General features: G+C 47.6%; 2 protein-coding genes and 1 long non-coding RNA gene across 9 annotated transcripts; all 3 read right to left on the bottom strand.

Annotated features, from left to right (window-relative positions):
* Positions 1–218: 218 nt before the first annotated feature.
* LOC108164651 lies at positions 219–985 on the bottom strand. Of its 2 annotated transcripts, none has more exons than XR_001775884.2 (3): positions 787–985; positions 466–726; positions 219–408 (listed from the first exon to the last, which is right to left on the bottom strand). It is a non-coding gene; the product is annotated as an uncharacterized LOC108164651 (long non-coding RNA). The 2 variants fall into 2 exon arrangements; XR_001775883.2 differs by having other exon boundaries at positions 470–726; positions 787–984.
* Positions 986–1,579: 594 nt separating this feature from the next.
* On the bottom strand, positions 1,580–6,018 carry LOC108164641. Of its 6 annotated transcripts, XM_033396457.1 has the most exons (6): positions 5,437–6,018; positions 5,323–5,356; positions 3,564–3,739; positions 3,192–3,462; positions 1,909–3,129; positions 1,580–1,845 (listed from the first exon to the last, which is right to left on the bottom strand). In XM_033396457.1, exons 1-6 carry the CDS (start codon positions 5,527–5,529, stop codon positions 1,709–1,711), a joined length of 1,932 nt encoding a protein of 643 aa, XP_033252348.1. In that variant the 5' UTR covers positions 5,530–6,018; the 3' UTR covers positions 1,580–1,708. The 6 variants fall into 6 exon arrangements, with proteins under 6 accessions (XP_033252348.1, XP_017155976.1, XP_017155978.1 ...); XM_017300487.2 differs by lacking the exon at positions 5,323–5,356 and having other exon boundaries at positions 3,564–3,749; XM_017300489.2 differs by having other exon boundaries at positions 3,564–3,749; positions 5,323–5,530.
* Positions 6,019–7,191: 1,173 nt separating this feature from the next.
* LOC108164640 lies at positions 7,192–17,089 on the bottom strand. Its single transcript, XM_017300486.2, has 5 exons — positions 16,572–17,089; positions 9,757–9,924; positions 9,560–9,686; positions 7,991–9,502; positions 7,192–7,912 (listed from the first exon to the last, which is right to left on the bottom strand). Exons 2-5 carry the CDS (start codon positions 9,919–9,921, stop codon positions 7,773–7,775), a joined length of 1,944 nt encoding a protein of 647 aa, XP_017155975.1. The 5' UTR covers positions 9,922–9,924; positions 16,572–17,089; the 3' UTR covers positions 7,192–7,772.
* Positions 17,090–18,877: the final 1,788 nt, after the last annotated feature.

The following is an 18,877-nucleotide window of genomic DNA, read 5'->3' as shown; positions in this document are numbered from 1 at the left end:
CAAAGTCACTTTAATGTACTCTAATTTTTAAGAATGATTGAATAAAAATAAAATATCATCAAGTAAATTATGCCAATCTTCGACATCTACAAACTGAAAGCTGTTCAGAAACCATTCTGAAACATGGAACGACATACATAGTGTATCATCCATCTTCCGGTGTTTCTGTTGAAGACGACCCAAAGACATCTCAAAAATTTGGAAAAGAACAAGATAGGTTCACATTTTGTAGTATTTTATTTTATATTTCAGAGAATATTAAGAAGAGCAACATGTAGGTGTATCAATGTCGTACACTTCAGCTTCTTTCAAGTGCAAGAACAAACTTTTGCAGACACAAAAGTTTAATCAGAATTCCAATAGCCATGACCAAACTATTCCCAATTCTGTTGCATGCCCCTCGTAGGCCTTAATGAGAAGGAGAAGGTTAATCAGCACCAATCCTACTGGGGCAACCATACATACATACATCTGTATACATTCCATCTGTTTATGATGGATTTTCTGAACTTCCTCTGGTAATATTACTTTGCCGTGCTTCTGCAGATGGCACTGGCGTACTTCATTTGGAGATGATCATCGTGTTTAGCTGGGCGATGATCAGCGCAGCCACCCTCCAGTAGTACCGACTTATAACATTCTATTCCGTGATTGTGCCTTGTTGTTGGCTTCCTTCAATAAATTGCTCGACAATTGCGGGGACCCTGGTAAAAACTCGTGATCAATCTAAACGTTTGACCAACTGAATTTAAAGGGATTTTGAAGAGTTCAAAGAATAAACGGTACCTCAATTGAAAGTCTGCAACCAAAGATGTGTTTTGATTAAATGTTTGAAATTTTCGCCAACGCTCTTTCGGTTTTAGTGTAGATTGTGCCCGGGCAAACGTAAACAATTTTTAATTTTGTGTATAATAATTCGAGTGTAGTCGTACGTCTAGTGTAAAAACACAATATAGAATTTTAGAATGATAAAGCAGAAGACTACTAGATCCTACGATATTTTCCAAAGTAAAGATATACATATTTATGAATTAATATATGTATTAAGTCCCGAGAGGTGGCTTTTGAAACCTATCGACTGGCTAGAATGTTCAGCTACGAACTATATCTGTTTTCCGTTCTTATCCGTTTTTTATATTCCATTTTTTTTGCTACATTTTTAAAAATTTGTTTTATAGGAACCCAATTGATAAGCAAATCTAATCTATTCGATTCTGTCTGGACTCTGCACACTCTGCAAAAGATTTGGCAGCCTAAAAGCATGCTACACTTTTCCAGCGTGCCATGTCATGTCCATGTCAATATTATGGAGTGCATGTAAAATTGCATGTAAAATTTATGTGCATTTTGATAATATTTAAATTTAAATCTTAAAATATTATCAAAACCCAGCATCTTTTCGTTCGAAATATTTTAGAAACTATTAATTATATGTCCCAATTAAGCAAAAGATTTTAATGCCTTGATTTTCGTTATAAAGTTTAAGTTGATTGATGTAAAAGCTGGATCTTCCCTGAAAGTGCGTTCAGGGACCCACCCTGGAGAGGTTGATAGATATTTCCCATTACATAAGTATAAATCGAGTATAGACCATGTTGTACTTTATACTTTATAATGTATTACAAAACATTATCTTAGAGATAGCAAAAAAAAATAAAGTATTTTCTAACTTAAGCGCCGAAGGACCGGATGGGATGCTGACGGATGATCAGCTATCCTCCAGGCGCTGCTTCCGCCGATGGCGTCGAATAAGCGCCTCCAGGGTCCAAGAGGCGGCCGCCACAAAGGACATCATATTGAGACAATGCAAGGTCACCGAATAGTTAAAGCGATCCCGCACAAGACCTGGAAGAATAACGAAAGCGTCAGATCGACAGGAGATCAGATGCGAGACTCGACTCGACTCACCGACAAATGGTCCGCAGATGAGTGTAAACAGCCCCGAGATGAGCAGCTGGAGGCCCGAGGCGCCTGGCAGACGATTCAGCGGCACGTAGCCGGGTATGATCAGGGGCCAGAATATGGTGCGCACCCCCTTGCACAGCCCAATCCACACGAAGCTGCACAAGATCATGGAGTAGGATCGAGTGCAGGCCACCACCGTGCGGCCCAGTGCAATCCCGACGACGCCAATGAGGAAGAAGACCCGGTTATCCCAGGGGATCTTCTCGGTCAGGAAGGGCACCAGGAAGCGCATGGTGATGTCCAGGCCGGCCAGCAGGGACATGGCCAGCGTGATCTGGGAGGTCTCGAAGCCGAAGTCGACCAGGATGAACGGCGTCAGGATGGAGAAGTTGAGCTCCCCAAAGTTGATGATCGTCAGCCCCGCAACGAGATTCACGAAGGTGAAGTCGCGCAGCAGGTCCAGGTCGAAGAAGGTCACCACCTTCTGGAGGAAGCTTATTTCCCCCGGACTGGTCTGCACCTCAGGATCCTTGTTGTTGTTGTCCTCCCGGGCAATGGCCCGGTGCTCGGAGCACCTGCAGCAGAGCTTCGCCTCCAGATTGGACTCGACGCGCTCCCGGCGAAAGTTGTTGGGCCTGAGGAACTCGTCGTCGCCCTGGTGCTCCTCGCTGATGGGACAGTGCAGGCGCTGCGTCTGCTCCAGATCCTTGGAGCTCGACACAGTGCGAAAGCGGAGGCGTCCCGAGGTCAGCGAGGGCCGTGACCCGAACCAGCCGTCGTTCGCACGCGACAGCATGGGGGTACCCGGCTCACAGATCTCATAGCCCGGCCGCTGGGCATCGTCGTCCTGGCACAGGTACTGGCTGGAGAAGATCCCTCCCGGCTCGCGCTTCTGCTGCCAGGCGCAGTGGGCGCACAGCGCCTCCGGCGCTTGCTGCTGCTGCTCCACCAGCAGCTCCGGCTCCGTGCTGCTGCCGTTCACATGGTACCGCACCGGCTGGTAGATCATGGCACTGACAAAGGAGTGCAGCGAAATGGCGGCAAAGAGAAGCACGGTGCCCTGGACGCCGTAGACGGTCAGCAGGAACGTGACCAGATACGGCAGGAAGATGGGACCCAGGCCCGTGATGGTCCACGAGAAGCCGGCGGCCTTGCGGCGTTTCTTCTGGAAGTACGTGTTGATGGCCAGCGAAGAAGCCGAAACACTGATGCCCATGCCAAAGCCTAGAACAAGAAGATTCTGTTGGTAAAAGATCCAGATCGCAAGGGGACTGAAGATGACTTACCGAAGAGCAGGGCATAGGCCACCATATAGCCGACGAATGTCTCACAGAAGGCTGTGAGCACTATGCCACTGGAGATCAGCAGGGAGCCGGCCATGGCTACCTGGCGAAAGGTGAAGCGCCGGAACATCGGCCCATTCAGCAGACCCGTGCAGGCGGACACCGCCGGATTCGTGTTGATGATGGCCGTGATCTGAGAGCTGGACATGCCCAGGTCCCCCAGGCGCTCTCTGAACAGAAAGCCGAACTGCTGCAGACACGGATAGATGGACAGCTGTGGGGGTGGGGAAAGGATTTGCTCAATTCGGGGGGAAACGAGGGCGAGAGCTGAAGCTGAAGCTGTGGCTCTGCGGGCATTGGACACCTTTTACCTACATTGGAAACGCCAGCGGCGACGCACACCAGCCACGCCCAGCCGCCATCGGGGGCCACAAAGTCATCGCCCAGATCGCTCTTGTCGTTCCTGTTGTAGTACCGAGCCGAGGGGGCCTTGGCCAGGGGCCGCGTGGTGTTCTGGTAGACCTTCTTCTCAGCGGATTCCATTGCTGTTGCTGAAAAGATCTAAGGCAGAGACAGAGTCAGAGTCAGTATGAGGATCAGTTGATCAGTTGATCTGTCGAACCCCGGAATGAGGAACCATTTACTCGTGAAGCTCGTGCTCATACAAAAGCAATTGTCGCTTCGAGTATGATTTACGAGCCGATCGTCAATTTGTTTGGTGTAACACTTTAACGATCCACTTGCCACAATTAACGGCAGCCCCTGAAGGTTATGAAGATGCGACCGACTGCATGTGGTGTAGTTCTCAAGACCCCGTACTCTCAAACACGCTTTGTGGGTTTCTTTTTGTGTTGTTGCCAGCAGAACCCAGAGCCCGGGTTCATGGCTGGGGCTTATGCTAGCCCAGACCACTCTCCCTCTCCGATCGATCTCTCTCCCTCTCTTATCAGCATAGCAGTCATGTGACGCGGACCTAGCCCCAGAGACCGAGACCGAAACCGAGACCAAAGTTAGCGCGCAAATAGCTAAAGATTTTCGTTGAGTGAATCACTTTCATTATGTCCTCTAGAAGATTTTGTTGCCGGCGAGAGGAGAAGGTCACTGATGTCTGGAGGCGTATCAGTAATTAGTTCAGTTCGCAAAAAAAAAAAAAAAATATGCGATCAATGGAAAGCATTTGTGTGGAAATTCCAAAATATTCCACTAAACTCTGGCTTTAGATGGAAAAAGGATTACAGCAAAAGCAAAGATCCTCCAATATCTGCCATTTGTGGGGGGAGAGGCCTCAATCAGAGTTCCACCTAATTGATTTGCTGATGCTGTTTCAAATTGTATAACCATCGAAAACATGCGAGAACATCGCACCCCCATTGCTCTTCGATTGAGGGAGGTGTGTGCCACAACCTGATGACAGATTCCCAATGATAGTAAATTGAGGACTTAATTAGATAAGGTTTTTCTTGATAAGAACTATCGGCAATGTAGTGAAACTGAAACCTACGTAAAATCCAACTGGAAGGTGGATTTTAGTTGTGGTAATCAGCCGATAAAGGTCTCTAAAGGAAAAGGTCTCAATAGATCTCAAAATATGCCATATATTCCGGAAATGCTAAGAATTCCAGCAATAACGATTATTATCCTCGTCTGTCTGTACCCAGACTGAAGACCGTCCTTGATCTTTCCTGATTCGTTGGACATGTAATGGATCAGTTTGTTATTGTGGAAATTCCATTGTTTTAGCTCCTCGAATCACTCGAAATGATCGCAAAACAATTGGCACAGATCGCCACAGATAAGCAAAGCCCACTACTATATTGACTATAGATCCATCCAGCGATAAGGATGATAAGATTGCGATGCTTTTACATGGGGTGGCAACGTTTTGGTAACTTGTTGCCAATATTGTGCCACCAGCTGGGGCTCCCAGATAGCCCATGTGGTGGATTGGGGTATTGACATTTTCCCAAGGCCCCTTCCACTTTAATCGAAGGGAATCGCTGATAGCAGCAGCAGCAGGAGGAGGAGGAGTAGGAGGAAAAGGAGGATGAACCCGTGCGAGGTGCGTGACAAGAACGTGCCTGTTGCTCCTCCATTTGCTAGATGATGCCCCCCGTCTCACAGTCGAATCACTCACCTATATCCTCTATAGTATTTCGCCCTCTCCTTGGCTAGTGCGCAAATTGGCAACGATGATTATTTTTAGTTTTTATTTCGGTTGCTATTGATGCTTAATGCCTGATGCCTTTACCTTTGCCTCAGCGTCAGCCTCAGCCTCCGCCTCCGCCTCCGCCTCGGGTGTTATTTTATTTTTACACTCTCTGTCACACGCGTTACAGCGCATTGACTGACTGAATGATTGGCGTACTGAATGAATGGCAGGTTGAATGCCTGCATCTAATTGAAACAGACACACACGAAATGCAGTCCAAGTTCAAGGTTGCCCAGAATGGTGTCGTATGGGCAGGTTCCTTGGTTCACCTATTTCTCGAATTTAAAAGATAGACAACAGATCTATAGATCTACATATATATATGTAGGCCCGACTCGCGACTCACGACTCGCGACACACTCTACGGGGGTAATGGGAATGCAATGCCCGATCCGAATCCAATTGCCATTTGGCGGAATATTCCTCTAATCGCGGCCCCGTGTTCTCTCGCCCCAAACGCCGTCGTCGTCGTCGTCGTCGACAGCTGAGGAAATAAACTAAAACTGAGAACTAAACTGAACTGAACCGAACCCAGCACAGGCACAGACACAGGCAGAGCAGAGCAGAGTGTACGGCGTGTACGGTGTGTACGGTGTGTACGGACGGGCAATCGAAAGATCGGATCGACTAGCGCCAATCGAACGACGTCGACGTAATGAGCAGCAGCGAATGCCCGGTGGGGGGGCAAGAGGCTGTCAGTCCGTACGTCCGTACTTCCGTCCGTGCGTCCCTCTGTTAGTTAACAGTCGGCTGTAAAGGTGCGAGCAAAACGATTTGTTTGCTTTGGCGGAATCCAAACAGTGCGTCACTAACATATAGGCATAGGCATAGATATGTTATGTATATTTCGTTGGTTCGTTCGTGAGTTGAGGCAGGCCACGTGCTGGCTCCCTCTGCCTGCCCGCCCGCCTGTCTTTCTCTGACACCTGTACCCCGTATCACGGGCTTTACCCGAAGAGCCCAAAAGTGTGCAGCAAACATTTGGTAGATCTCTTGACAACCTTTTGTTGGTGGCTAATAGATTTAAAGAATACAAATGCACATATTTGAAGTAATTTTGATTGGAAATGGAAGAGGCTTCTCTGATCCATCGAAATGTACGAAATCGTTTATGAAGGATCATTTGCTATTCTTCGGTGGGGATTACTTATGATTTTTCATAAAATAAACTCCAATCGAAATAGATTAAGAAAAATTAATTAATCTCTTCATTCAGCTATAATCTAGATCTTTCGTGGCATGGATCTGAAAAGATAACCAAGTTTAAGAGAGATTATATTCCATGCTTCTTCGTGTGCAAAAGGGACCGAACCCTCGTCACCCGTTCATATAACTTTAATCCACAAATTTATACTCAAAAAAAGATCTCCAATTGTACCAACATATGTATATCTATTAGACACCTCAATCACCCTCGATCAATCAATATATGATCATCGTTAGTTTCTGACGATTATCATTCTTCATGTGGCAAACAATATCTGCAATTCATAGAACAAGAAAGGAAATCTAGTGTATCCCTAATTAAAGAACCCGAATAGTAGTCAAGATATAAATTTTTTCTGCACAGATCCTAAAAATTGGCAGGTTTCTGAGTGAGCGTAACTAATTGATTCGCAGAACAAGAATGCCAATCGTTTGTGTCGCTAAGTGGATGATCCTCAAGCGGGACAAAGGCAGGCCCATAAATTTCTCATACCCAAGAAGAAGGTCTCGATAAGACCAGCAATCCTCAAGAGGTTGCATGTTGATGTTGTTCCCTTTACCAGTAACTCCCCTTTCAGACATCTTTTGTTTCAACTTAACTAACATTTATATTTATCAATCAACGTGTAGGTCAGCATCACACATAATATATGATAGGTGTAGTTGTAACCACTAAGTACAGTATTCATAGTCTTATTTATAGAGTGTATATATATATATATTATAAAACGCAAAATAAAAACAAAAAGAAATGAGGTAAAAAAAATGCAAAAAAAAATTATTAAATTAGGAAAAAAAAATGACTAAATGAAAGAGTACATGATATGGTGGTGGGATATGATGGGAATTTTTCATTTGCTTAGGGGTAATACAATTATGTATATATACATACATATATATATCTTGTATCTTGTATATTTTATCTTAGGTATCTTTAAGTACGGCCTGCAACTATACCGTATGCTCAATCAACGTAATACTATGCTCACACACAGAGACACACTCGATCTTAAATAACACCTAGGTAGGGGCCCAGGGCCAAGAGTAGTACCACTGGGTATGGATGGATGGATGGATGGATGTGTGGATGTGTGGATGGCCAAGTAGTTTCAGTTCCGACGAGAGAGAGAGTGAGTTTAAACACATTTTAGAATAGGATCGGCCGGACATCACTGACCCAGCCCCTTCGACGGTCGCTTCAGGATGCGACGGACAATCGATTCCGTGAGCCAAAGGAGCAGGGCCATAGCGGTGAGGAAATTGATGGAATGAATGGTGGCGGCATAGCCAAAGGCCTCCGTGATAATGCCTGCAAAAAAAACGACACCCAAATCAGAGAAGTTCTGCAGAGAGAGAGAGAGCATTATGTATGATCCTGGAGACTTACCCAAAAGAGGGCCCATGGCAAAGGAGAACATTGTATTGAAGATCAGCTGGAGACCCGAGGCGGCGGGCAAGCGATTGAGCGGCACGTAGCTGGGAATAATCAGGGGCGAGAAAATGGTGCGGAAACCCTTGCCGAAACCGATCAGCAAGAACACACCGATCATCACCTCGTAGGAGTTGGTGAATGCCACAACCACACGGCCGACGGCAATGCAGAGGATCCCAAAGGCGAACAGCACCCGGTTGTCGAGCTTCACCTTCTCGAGGGCCAGTGGGGCCAGGAATCGCACGGAGATGTCCATGCAGGCCAGCAGGGACATCACCAGGGAGATCTGTGTGTCCGAATACCCGAAGCTGTTCAGAATGAAGGGCGTCAGCACCGAGAAGTTCATCTCGCCGAACATCATGATGCTCATGCCCACGGCCAGATTCACGAAGGTGAAGTCGCGCAGCAGGTCCAGATCGAAGAACTTGCTGACCTTTTGGAAGAAGGTCATGCGGCTCATGGCCTCATCCTCCTCGGCCTGCAGGGCCTGGTCGTCCATCTGCTCCAGTCGCATGGCTTCGGCGGTCTTCTGCAGCAGGGCCTTGTCCTCGGCGCAGGTGCATCGCAGCAGCTCCTCCTGGCCGTTCTTCGAGTAGACGCTCGTCTTGCTGGTATACCGCTCCTGGTCCTCGCGCTCCCGATTGAAGTAGTTCGGCTTATAGAGGCCCTGCTCTTGCGTCTCGTCCGTCCGGCTCGTCTCCAGGCGATCGAGATTCTCGCGGCTGCGCGACGACACCTGTCGCATCAACTCCCTCCGCGTGCGATAGCGTGCGCCACCCGTCCCCTGATCCGCGGTGAGCGACAGCTTCGAGCCGAACCACCCGTCATTGGCGCGGGCTAGCATGGGGGTTCCCGGTTCCGTGATCTCGTAGCCCGGACGCTCCGGATCGTCCACATTGAAGAGATACTGCGAGGAGAAGATGCCACGCTTGGCACGCTTCTGGTACTGACAGTACTTGCACTCGTAGTCGATCCAGGGATCGCTGCCGGGCGTCAGCAGATTCCCATTGGCCTCCGCCGTCTCGGGATGATCCTTGGCCGAGTCCAGTCCTTCGGTGGACGCGGTCTTTGGCTTTTTCACATGCCGCAGCACCGGCTGCAGGGTCAAGGCGCACAGTACGGCATTCATGGCGATGCCAGAGTAGATCAAGATGGTGCCCTGTGCCCCGTAGAAGCCCAACAGCCAGGTGGACACATACGGGAAGAAGATGGGCCCCAGTCCCGTGATGGTCCAGGAGAAGCCGGTGGCACGACGACGCCGCTGCTTGAAGTAGGTGTTGACGGCCAGCGAGGTGGCAGCCATGGCCAGACCCAGGCCAATGCCATATATCGCCGACAGGCAGACGATGTACTGCCAGAAGGTGGTGCAGAAGGCCGTCAGAAAGATGCCCGAAAAGCCCAGGATGGTGCCCGTGAGGGCCACCTGACGGAACGTGAAGCGCCTGAACATGGCTCCATTAACGATACCTGCCAAAGGCACACAAATATATTCATGATCCTCGATCTCAGATGGCTACCACTTACCGACTAGTGAGGACACGGCCATCACCACATTCACAATTGTTGTCGTCTGTTTGGCATCGAATCCCAGGCCATGCATCCGCACTCTGTAGATCAAGCCGTACTGCTGCAGGGCCGGGAACAAGAAGAACTGTAATTGAAAAAGAAATTGATGTCCTTCAAATGTCCATCGAATGTATATCAACTTCAATTCCACATACGTTATTCAATCCGGCAGCCAGGCACACCACCCAGCCCCAGCCGCCATCGGGTGCCACAAAATCCGGGCCCAAATCGCTCTTGTCCCGCCGCTTGGGCTTCTTTGGTTTCGTCGTAACATTATACACATTCGTGTGATTCTTGTCTGTTAAATTTGATTTGTCCATGGCCTGAAAGAGATCAAGAAAAATCATTTAGTTTTGAGAGATCTTAACGTTCATCACAAAAGATCTACTCTACACGGTTAAAATTCCTTCCTATCCTTTCCTGTGGCGCTCTTGCAGCAGTGCCCCTCGGCGATTTGTGGCTGTCTTTCTATTGCTCAAGCATCATCACTTGATCACCATAAAAGATCTACTACAATATACAGTACATTCGTTGCATCTTTATCCTTTGATGTCGCGCGTCATGCAGCAGCGCTCCTCGGCCTGGGCCGATGATGGTTTATTTATGAGAACACCTTTCGGTTTAACGTTTAGCACGTCATGCAGCAGCGCCCCTTGATTGTAGTCTTCTATTTCCTTCACGATTATTCTATACTTCAAAGATATCTTTCTCTATCTCGTTCTCCCAGAACTGCCACACCTTCAAGACGACCCCTTAAACGTCTAGCAATCTGAGATTTGTCTAACAAATTTCTCTTCAATACCATTGCCGTTACCATTCCTTATCCTACAGTCCAAGTCGCTGTCAGTGTTTTTCCAAAAAACTATCATTAGCCCACACCATTATTGGCATTATCACATACTCGTATGTATGTATTTTCGCTGGTATCGGCGTATCTATAGCCCCGTCGATGAGGGCACACCTTTAATGGAGCAGGAGGTGGAGCTGTCGATGTCGCTGTTGCTGTTGCTGTTGGCAAGGTGTGGAAGGAGCAAAGATAATTCTCTAATTGCTAATTGGGATTGACGCAGAGAGGCTCCATCATAATGGAGAGACCAGACCGACAATCATCATTATTATAGGGTCTATCGAGTGACTCTCATCATAGATACAATATTTCCTATTAATGGGTGCGACATCGTCGAGCGATTGCCGCTATTTATTTGGTATGCAAGCCACGAGGGGAACTCTCTTTCCAATTTGAATCGATGCAAAATGGAAATCACTTAGCGGGTGGGGTGTGGGCTGTGTGTGTGTGTGTGTGTGCCCCAAAGAGTTGCACGAGCTGCAGCACAGCACAGCACAGCACAGCACAGACCGGATTGGATCGATGCACTGAAATGCGGCAAAGCGAGACTCCATCAAGAACGATCGAGAGATGGTTGTCATCGTTCGGTTCTTGCGATAATCAAAAGACAACTTGTAACCCGCCCCTCCCCCCTTGCCCCCTCTGTGGCATGCCGCGTTTATTTATGCATCGATAATGCGAGGACAAAGCCGGTGCACTGCTGCACTGGTGCACTGCACCAGATCCAGCTTGCATCCGGGGGATGTCTTCATTCAGACACTGCTCCTCCATGTGTCTGTGTGTCTGGGCTCTCTGTGTCCGTGTGTTGCCATTGAACTTCATCGGAGCGTGCCATAAATTGACGCCCCGTCCGTTGTCGTAGTCGGTCTGGAACTCGAACAGAGACTGCGGCTGCGGGTACGGGATCGGAATCGGGATCAGAAGGGGTAGCACAACGATGGCACTTAGCAGTCGTCGTCCCCCTCCAAAATTAAGCGATCGATCAACAGAGAGAAAAGCGTTCAAACAAAATAAATGAAACGAAGCCGAAGCTTCAAACACACTGGAAATTTCAGTGGATGATAAATATTTTCAGGTTTCATTATCGTATGTTCTCATGCAGTGACTCTTGATAGGTAGATCCATCTTTACCCCTTCACTTTTGATAGGTGGATCTCTCTTGAATCCTTTTCTGTATCCTTTCTATATGTACCCGGCCAAACATGTCACGCTTCATGCAGGTAGCGCCTCTCGGTTCATCCTAGCAGCAACTGAATACTGATTGGGATCCATAGAATATATCGAACAGAATTCTCTTAAGAATTGTGTGTTCTTATAACCGAAAGAGCTGACACTCTATGGCTACGAAAGGTATTCCGCTCGGCCACAGAGCCGAATGTCAGCTGTCGTCTACTCTCTCGCAGCGACGCTGCTCTCGCTCTCTCTTCGTTATAAATTTGTTTGTATTTTCTTTGAGGACTGAATGCTCCATTCCATTCATGAATTCATTCCATACTCTATGGCAGGGTATTCCCAAGAAAAACTTTCGCTTAAAGACGCAGTCGCACTCTGAGATCGTTTCAACGCGAGAGGCGAGAGTCGAGACCCGAGAGTCATGGGTGCGATCTATCCGTCGATCCAGCTGCCCAGCTCTCCAGCCATCCATCCATCGAACACGACATTCCGGTTTCGATGCCAACGGAGAGCTCCGGCTATCGCGACGGTTTCCGCAATTTGTCGTCATTGCTTTCTTATGATTTTAGTTGTATTTGTTTGTTGTATCTTGTATTGTGTATTGTGTGTATTGCGTGTGTGTGTGTTTTTGCACAGTCATGCCGCGTGGGCAACAAATTTTGTGTGTTTTAGAAAAGCAAACACTCACGATGTCGGGGCAGAGGAGAGGAAGCAGAGCTCAGAGCAAGTGCGATAATAAAGCCCCCAATCAATGGGATTTCGGAATTGCGAATCGAATATGTTTTTGTGGAATTTCACAATATTTTGAAGAGGGTATTCTCAGATAAGTTAAGCGTATTCCGCTCCCAGATTAGTCTCATAAATAGTAGAATGTACTAGTAGCAGGGGGGGGTGTACTAAATAGGGATTTCCCGCCACAGCAGGCATGTCCCAAGGAGGATTACGGCCCAGAACAAAGAGAGTCTGCTGCTGCCGACACGGGAATGAGTTTATCTTTTGTACGATAGCAAAGGTAACAATTGCCACTGCCATTGCCCCATGCCACAAAAGGCAAAATTCTCGGCAAATACTCTGCAATTTTTGCATTGCTTTCTCTCTCTATCTCTCTCTCCCGAGATAAGACTCAATCGGCCCACAGGAAAGAAATCAGGAAAGAAGTACGATGCGTTGACCCTTATCTATCGGACGAGTCGAGTGTTTGGCCATTAGGGGCGGCAGATGACTCATTAATTTGAGCGGATAGATAAATGTGACGGGCGGGACGGGCACACAGGCGGCACTATTGATTACGATCGACTCTCTACCGCTCTGTCGGCTGTTCGTTGTCGTATCTCTGGAGCCAAAAGACAAATAGTAGAATGAACAAAACACTTGTACCTTTTGAAGTTCACAATGCACATGTGTCCGATGTCCGATGTGATGTACAACAGGTGCAGCCTAATGGTTGGACAAGCAACGGAACATTCCCCATGCCCCCAAACCATACGATACGATACGATACGATACGATACGATGGGTAGGGGTTTTCATCTCGCTCTCTCACTCAATTGGCCTCTAATTGAGATTAATCGTAGTTGAAATACACACTCCGTATACGTTGTACGAGTCCGTCTCCGTCTCCGTCTACGTCTATGAGGAGAGGAGGCGTCAGGTCCAACGAATTGTTGTCGCGCTGATCGTTTCATTTCACAAGCAGAAACATGGACTTCAATTAAATTGTGTCAATGAGAATTGATTAAGGCCCACAGATATAGCGGAGAGCGGTAATTGATTCGCGCCGGCGGCTAATTGGTAGAACGCGGGGTGGCGCCGCGTGGCCCCAGCAATACCCTCCCCACCAGCCCGCTGCCTCCACTCCTCTTTCTCTCTCTCTCTCAATGGTATACTGTACTGTATGATCAGCTGAAAGTTTCTGTGTGCATTGAGCAAGAGTTCAAAGAGCGGGAGATCTTTCACACAAAGAGACAGAGAGAGAGAGCAGAGCAGAGCAGAGCAGAGCATTTGTCTACGATCTATTGAGAGGGAATACGTTTAATATTTACGATCATGGAAATTGCAAAACTCTCAAATATTGTAATAAAACCAAATCTTTCCATAGACAAAAGCAATCATTAGTTGGTTCTAAAACCCCACAGCTATCCTCAGATCTTAGCCTCTGGGGATTTTCAGAGATAAAAGTACTATTTTTTGGTTGTAATTTCCGACATCAATACCTAGATTTAGTTCCTTTGGGTTATAGTATCTCAAAATGTATGCCGGTTAGAATTGCAATCATTTTTCAGAGAAAAACTTCTAAGGGAAACCCTGTTGTACGATGTGTGATTCATTTCTATATTCCAGAGATGGCGCCCTCTAAACATTCCCAAAAAAAAAGCCATCGTAAAACCAAAAAAGGGAACCCTATTTGCATGGCAGGGCATGGGATGGTTCTGGTGTTTGGTTTTTGGTTTTCGGATTCATTCCGTCTATAGGCAGTAGTCGTGGCGTCATGCCTGGTTTGTTGTTAAGAGAGAGACGACTACGAATGGGGCTATTTATACACCCAAAAGAGTGGGCCCATGGACTTGGACAGAGTTATCATTCACTGTGTAGGCTGTGCGGCCCTCTGATGTGGGGCTCACAACTCCAACTCCATCCAGAGATTATGGACAACGTGTTCTGGCATGGGCTCTGTATGGGCTATTTTTAGTAGCATTTCATTTCAGTTCATTTCAATTATTGTTATTGCCCTGCTCTGGCCACAAAATAATCCCAACACCCGACACATTCTCACATGTGTCTCTGTCTGTCTGTCTCTCTGGGAATGGAATATGGGATATGCCTGTCGTATGTGGTATGTGGTATGTGAATGAAGATCATTCCCAATGTCAATCCCAGAGAAAATCCCCATGTCCATGCCGCCTTGCATACAATTCGGTTCTATTCTAGTTCATTTGGTTATTTCTTTTTTCGGTTTCGAATAAAATCACGTACTCCCGACGTTGCACTTCAATTCGACTTAAGTGGGCAGTGCGGCGGTCGGAGGGCCTAAGTGCCTTCTGTGAAGTGAAACACTATACTGCCGGCAGTCCCCTGTACCCAGAAATGCACTCGAACGTACCTCTGACTCTCTGCCTCTTCTTATTCCCAATTCTAATGGCAATTGCTCTAGCTCCAAAAAAAGAAAAAAAAAAAAAAAAAAAATGCTAATTCCACTTGGGTGTGCGCTTCTGACACATGATCTCTCTCGCTCTGTCTCTGGGAATAGTGGGAGTTCTTCAATCAATTGGTCAAACTATCCATCTGCCCCACAGAATAACATAGAAAGAGAGTGAGAGAGAGAGAGCTCTGGTCTGTTCTGTCTGGGCCAAGAGCTTATCGCCTGCATTTGTGATTCCATCGGGAGGAGGGGCCTTTGGACCGTGGGTCTTTATCGATTGCATAATCCCAGCGAACAGGGCGCTTCCATTATACGATAATCATCAGCACGTAAGCAGCTTAAAACTGTTGATTCAATTCACAACAAAACAAAATAAAAACCACACACACACAAGAAACAAATTCTCAAATCTGTCTACAATTTTCCATTTCCCATTTGCACATTGCACGTAACATTTACCGACTTTAGTACATCAAAAAAAAAAAAATAAAACACACATTAAATACCAGACGGAGCGTGGCCCCCGATCCCCCGATTACCCGATTCCCCGATTTTCATTGTTCGCAACAGGTTATCTCTGGCGGGGAGTCAAATACGAAATAACGAAAATACGAAAATCCGCACAAACATTTCCCCATCTGGGGGGCTCTGTGCCGGGTGCTCTGTGAGTCTGAGCTGCTCTGAACTGCTTTGCGAGTCCGTTGTCTGTGCTGACAGCTCTACTTTATGCCCCTCGGGGGCAGCATCTTCTTCCAGCGGCACAAGCTGACAGCCCAGAACCTTGGCCAGCTGACATCTAGGCGTGTTGCCTCTGACTCTTGCTGCCGCAAACTATATAGGCTCTAAATATTCGCCTTCCACAGATGTTGATTCAGAGTTCCGATAGAACTCCTCTTCCCCCGGTGAGGCAGTCTTGAAGAACTAGGAAAGATTTCAGTAATTCTGGCGATCGTTTTAGAAGAGAAGCATTTTCCAGGCAGGTTTCGTGTAAATGTTGCCTTTGTTTCATAGATGCTTGGATTGTAAATATTTTGTATATATCTTAGGCCTTTAAAGGCCTTTCGCATGCATGAGAGATACCCTAATATTTTCTCGAATTTCGATGAATGTTTCCACCCAAAACCCCAATTTTTTACCATAAAAGCTACAAACCTGCACAAATATCAATTAAAAAGTTATGGACATTTTGTTGAATGGCCACAAATTCATAACAAAAAAAAACAAATCACTTTTTAATTGGGTTCCCTCGTGTCTTGCAACGACATCTCGTTGACGCTTTTTCGATCACGCTTAAAAACATCTATGTATATGTATTGTGTGTCTGCATGGATGACGCACTCCCGCTGGAAATCGCGGAGTCCACCCACAATTGGGCGCCCGATTTTAATGCATTTACCGTCAGTTTCAGACCCCGGACTCCCTATAGAGCCCTCGAGGCGCCCTCGAGGACAGCAAAAAAAAATAACATCACGTAAAAAAAAACAAGTCGAAAAGGGAAATATAATTCGATTTGGTGAATATTTTCAGCCCAGTGCGGGGGCTTCTTTTACACAGCGGCTGCAAGGATGGAGGAAAACTCAATTTGCTTTCCGGAACCAGATCGTAATGCTGGTAAATGTGGGGGCTCCACGACACACGGTGAAGGTTTAAGGTTGCTGGGCTTGTCGATTTTGGGTGGATGTGACGACAGACAGCAGTAGTACCCGCACCCGTACCCCCTCCCGCACCCGTACCCGTCCGTCTGCCTGTCTGTTTGACACTTTCTTCATTCTGATTTTTGACATTTGTTGCTTTGCTTTTTGAAAACTTACGGTAATCGGTTATTTGTTGTTCAAGTCGTTTGTAACTGTCGATTATCACACGGTTCACGGTTTAGCAGATGCTTGATTGAGGGAGCTGCTAATTTTCACACGTTTGTTTGTTGTTTGTTTGAGTTCGGAGAACTGTTAGAGAAGTGCACGGGAACAAAAAAGAGCACACTTGAGCGAGCGGCTGCTTGGCTTATTGCCAGTCCCACAGTAAGAGAGCGGTTAAAAAACACTTTTACACTGGTTTGACGCTTTGATTGCGGCAGTTGAGTGGCCCGTTCGGGTTGGGAGAAGAGAACACACCGCGTATGTGTTATACACAACGTCGCGGCTCAGCTGTTCAAACTGTAATACAAAAACAGAAAACTCTTTCACTGCCACCAGCACCAGCAGCGGCAGCACTGGTTCGGTTCGGGAATCGTGCGCTCGGTCTGCGTGCTCGGCTAAGTCTCCGTGCGTGCGTGTGTGTGCGTTTTCGCGTGTGTGGGTTGTTCACTGTTATGCGTCCAGCAGTCGACTTACTTGGCCGCCTGCTGCGGTCGCCTTTATAGCATTTTTCGTTAGCAACGCGAGTCTAAGTAAAAGCAGCAGTGCGAGCGGGAGCGGGCTACTGATAGCGAGAGTGAGTGCTCAAGTGCGAGCGAGGGCGAGAGTGATAGCGCCTGCTGTTGCCTGTTGCTGGCAGTGCGTGGGACGCGTAGGCAGCAGCGCAGCCAGCAGGAGTCGGGACGAAAAATGCAGCAGACTGCAGCAGCAGACTGCAGCAGCAAAAGCAGCGCAGCAGCAGCAGCAGCGACCGAAGACCATTTAGACATGCCAATTAGCATTGACCGAGCGGAAGCTGTGCTCTCTATCCCTCTCTGGCTCTCGCAGGCGCTTAGCGCGTTAACAGTGGGCTTCTGCTGTTAACATTATCATCATGACTCTGGCAATAATGCGGAGAAGCTGAATGAGAGAGCTGACTTTGATTTAGCCGCTGGATGGGACCACAGATATTCTTGGCCAACTGTTGCCTCTAGTGTGGCCCGCACAGCGCATGGGGTTCAAAGGTCGGCTCGGACAGCCAGCAGGTCACTAATTGGCCGCTAGACGACAAGACCCTACAGACAGACGCCGGCATACATAGCTCCTCCATTTGATTGATGTGCTGGACAGCAGCTCGACAGCTCTCTCTTTTCCTACCGATTCAGAGACCAAGACCAAGTCATGACTTGGTCCTGCGGCATTTCCGTGCTGCTGTGTTGGGGTAAACCACAATTTACGATTTTTCAGGTAACAATACCCTTAACCGTGCAGCCGCCATAAAATATTATTGCAGATTTTCCCAAAACAAAAACTTTTCTTGGTAATTTGTTACGAAATTTCCTCAGAGTTTATTGCATCACAGAGAACTGGATATCCCACTGTCATTAGAACGCTTGGTTGTATCTCTGGTCGGGCCGTCATAAATCAGTTAATGAAATGCCATCAATCAAATGCCTAGATCCTGGCACTCTCCACTGGCCACTGGCCATCCATCAAATCAGTTCGCGAATTACAAGCAAATTAATCAAGCTAATTATCGGGCTAATGAGTCATGCATCTTGCCGCAGGCATCATGCAACTAGCGAACTTGCACCACTGTGCACCATGGCCACTGTCGCTCGCTCGCTCACTCTCTCTCCATCTCTATCTTTGGCCCTGTCTCGCTCGCTCTCCCGCCAAGAACTCCTTGACAGACGATTGAGAACTTTGGCTGGTTTACCGTTCGTTCTTACCACTCGCCCACAGCCACTAACCCACACAGGGACACATTCTCTGGTGCCCGTACGAGTATCAATGTCAAGCAAACACAGCCGCCCAGACCTGCCCTCTCTCCGCACTACCCACTACCCACTCCCCACTCCACAGCCAGCAGCCAGCAGCCAGAGCTCTCTCTGTCACTCGCGCCCTCTCTGTCTGACGCTCTGACAACAGGTGGTTGCGGTTTCGCATTTGCCTAGTCGCACACTCTTTCCGTCTCTGTTGTTGACAGAGGTGCGGAGTGGAGTGGGAGCAGGAGGTCGGCCGGTCTCGGTCTCGGTCAGTGGATGAGGGGAGCAGTGATAGAGGGGGATCAGTGGAGAAGGAGGAAGTGCAGGCAATTACAATATTTTCATAGCAAATATGAAAAAAGCGACACACGACATACGAATCGAACAAGATTCAAGATTCTGGGGGCAATTATTGCAAAATTAGTGTACAGTCGACACAGTCGCACACGCACATGCACGGAGGGAGGGAGCCCACGGATACACGGATACACGGACACTGAGCGGAGCTGCACGCTT

The sequence above is a fragment of the Drosophila miranda genome, chromosome XL (assembly GCF_003369915.1).
Source record: "Drosophila miranda strain MSH22 chromosome XL, D.miranda_PacBio2.1, whole genome shotgun sequence".
Lineage (NCBI taxonomy): Eukaryota > Metazoa > Arthropoda > Insecta > Diptera > Drosophilidae > Drosophila > Drosophila miranda.
Note: the sequence above shows the minus strand (reverse complement) of the source record. Positions and strands in the feature narration are given on the sequence as shown.

Excerpts from the sequence above, each read along its gene's own strand:
- LOC108164640 (XM_017300486.2), bottom strand. The coding sequence starts at position 9,921 with ATGGACAAATCAAATTTAACAGACAAGAATCACACGAATGTGTATAAT. Across the intron at positions 9,687-9,756 it reads TGGCTGCCGGATTGAATAAC|TTCTTCTTGTTCCCGGCCCT; the intron begins GTATGTGGAATT and ends TTTCAATTACAG. Across the intron at positions 9,503-9,559 it reads GGCCGTGTCCTCACTAGTCG|GTATCGTTAATGGAGCCATG; the intron begins GTAAGTGGTAGC and ends TGCCTTTGGCAG.
- LOC108164641 (XM_033396457.1), bottom strand. The coding sequence starts at position 5,529 with ATGCGCTGTAACGCGTGTGACAGAGAGTGTAAAAATAAAATAACACCC. Across the intron at positions 5,357-5,436 it reads AGGCTGACGCTGAGGCAAAG|CCAAGGAGAGGGCGAAATAC; the intron begins GTAAAGGCATCA and ends TTTGCGCACTAG. Across the intron at positions 1,846-1,908 it reads CATCTGCGGACCATTTGTCG|GTCTTGTGCGGGATCGCTTT; the intron begins GTGAGTCGAGTC and ends TTATTCTTCCAG.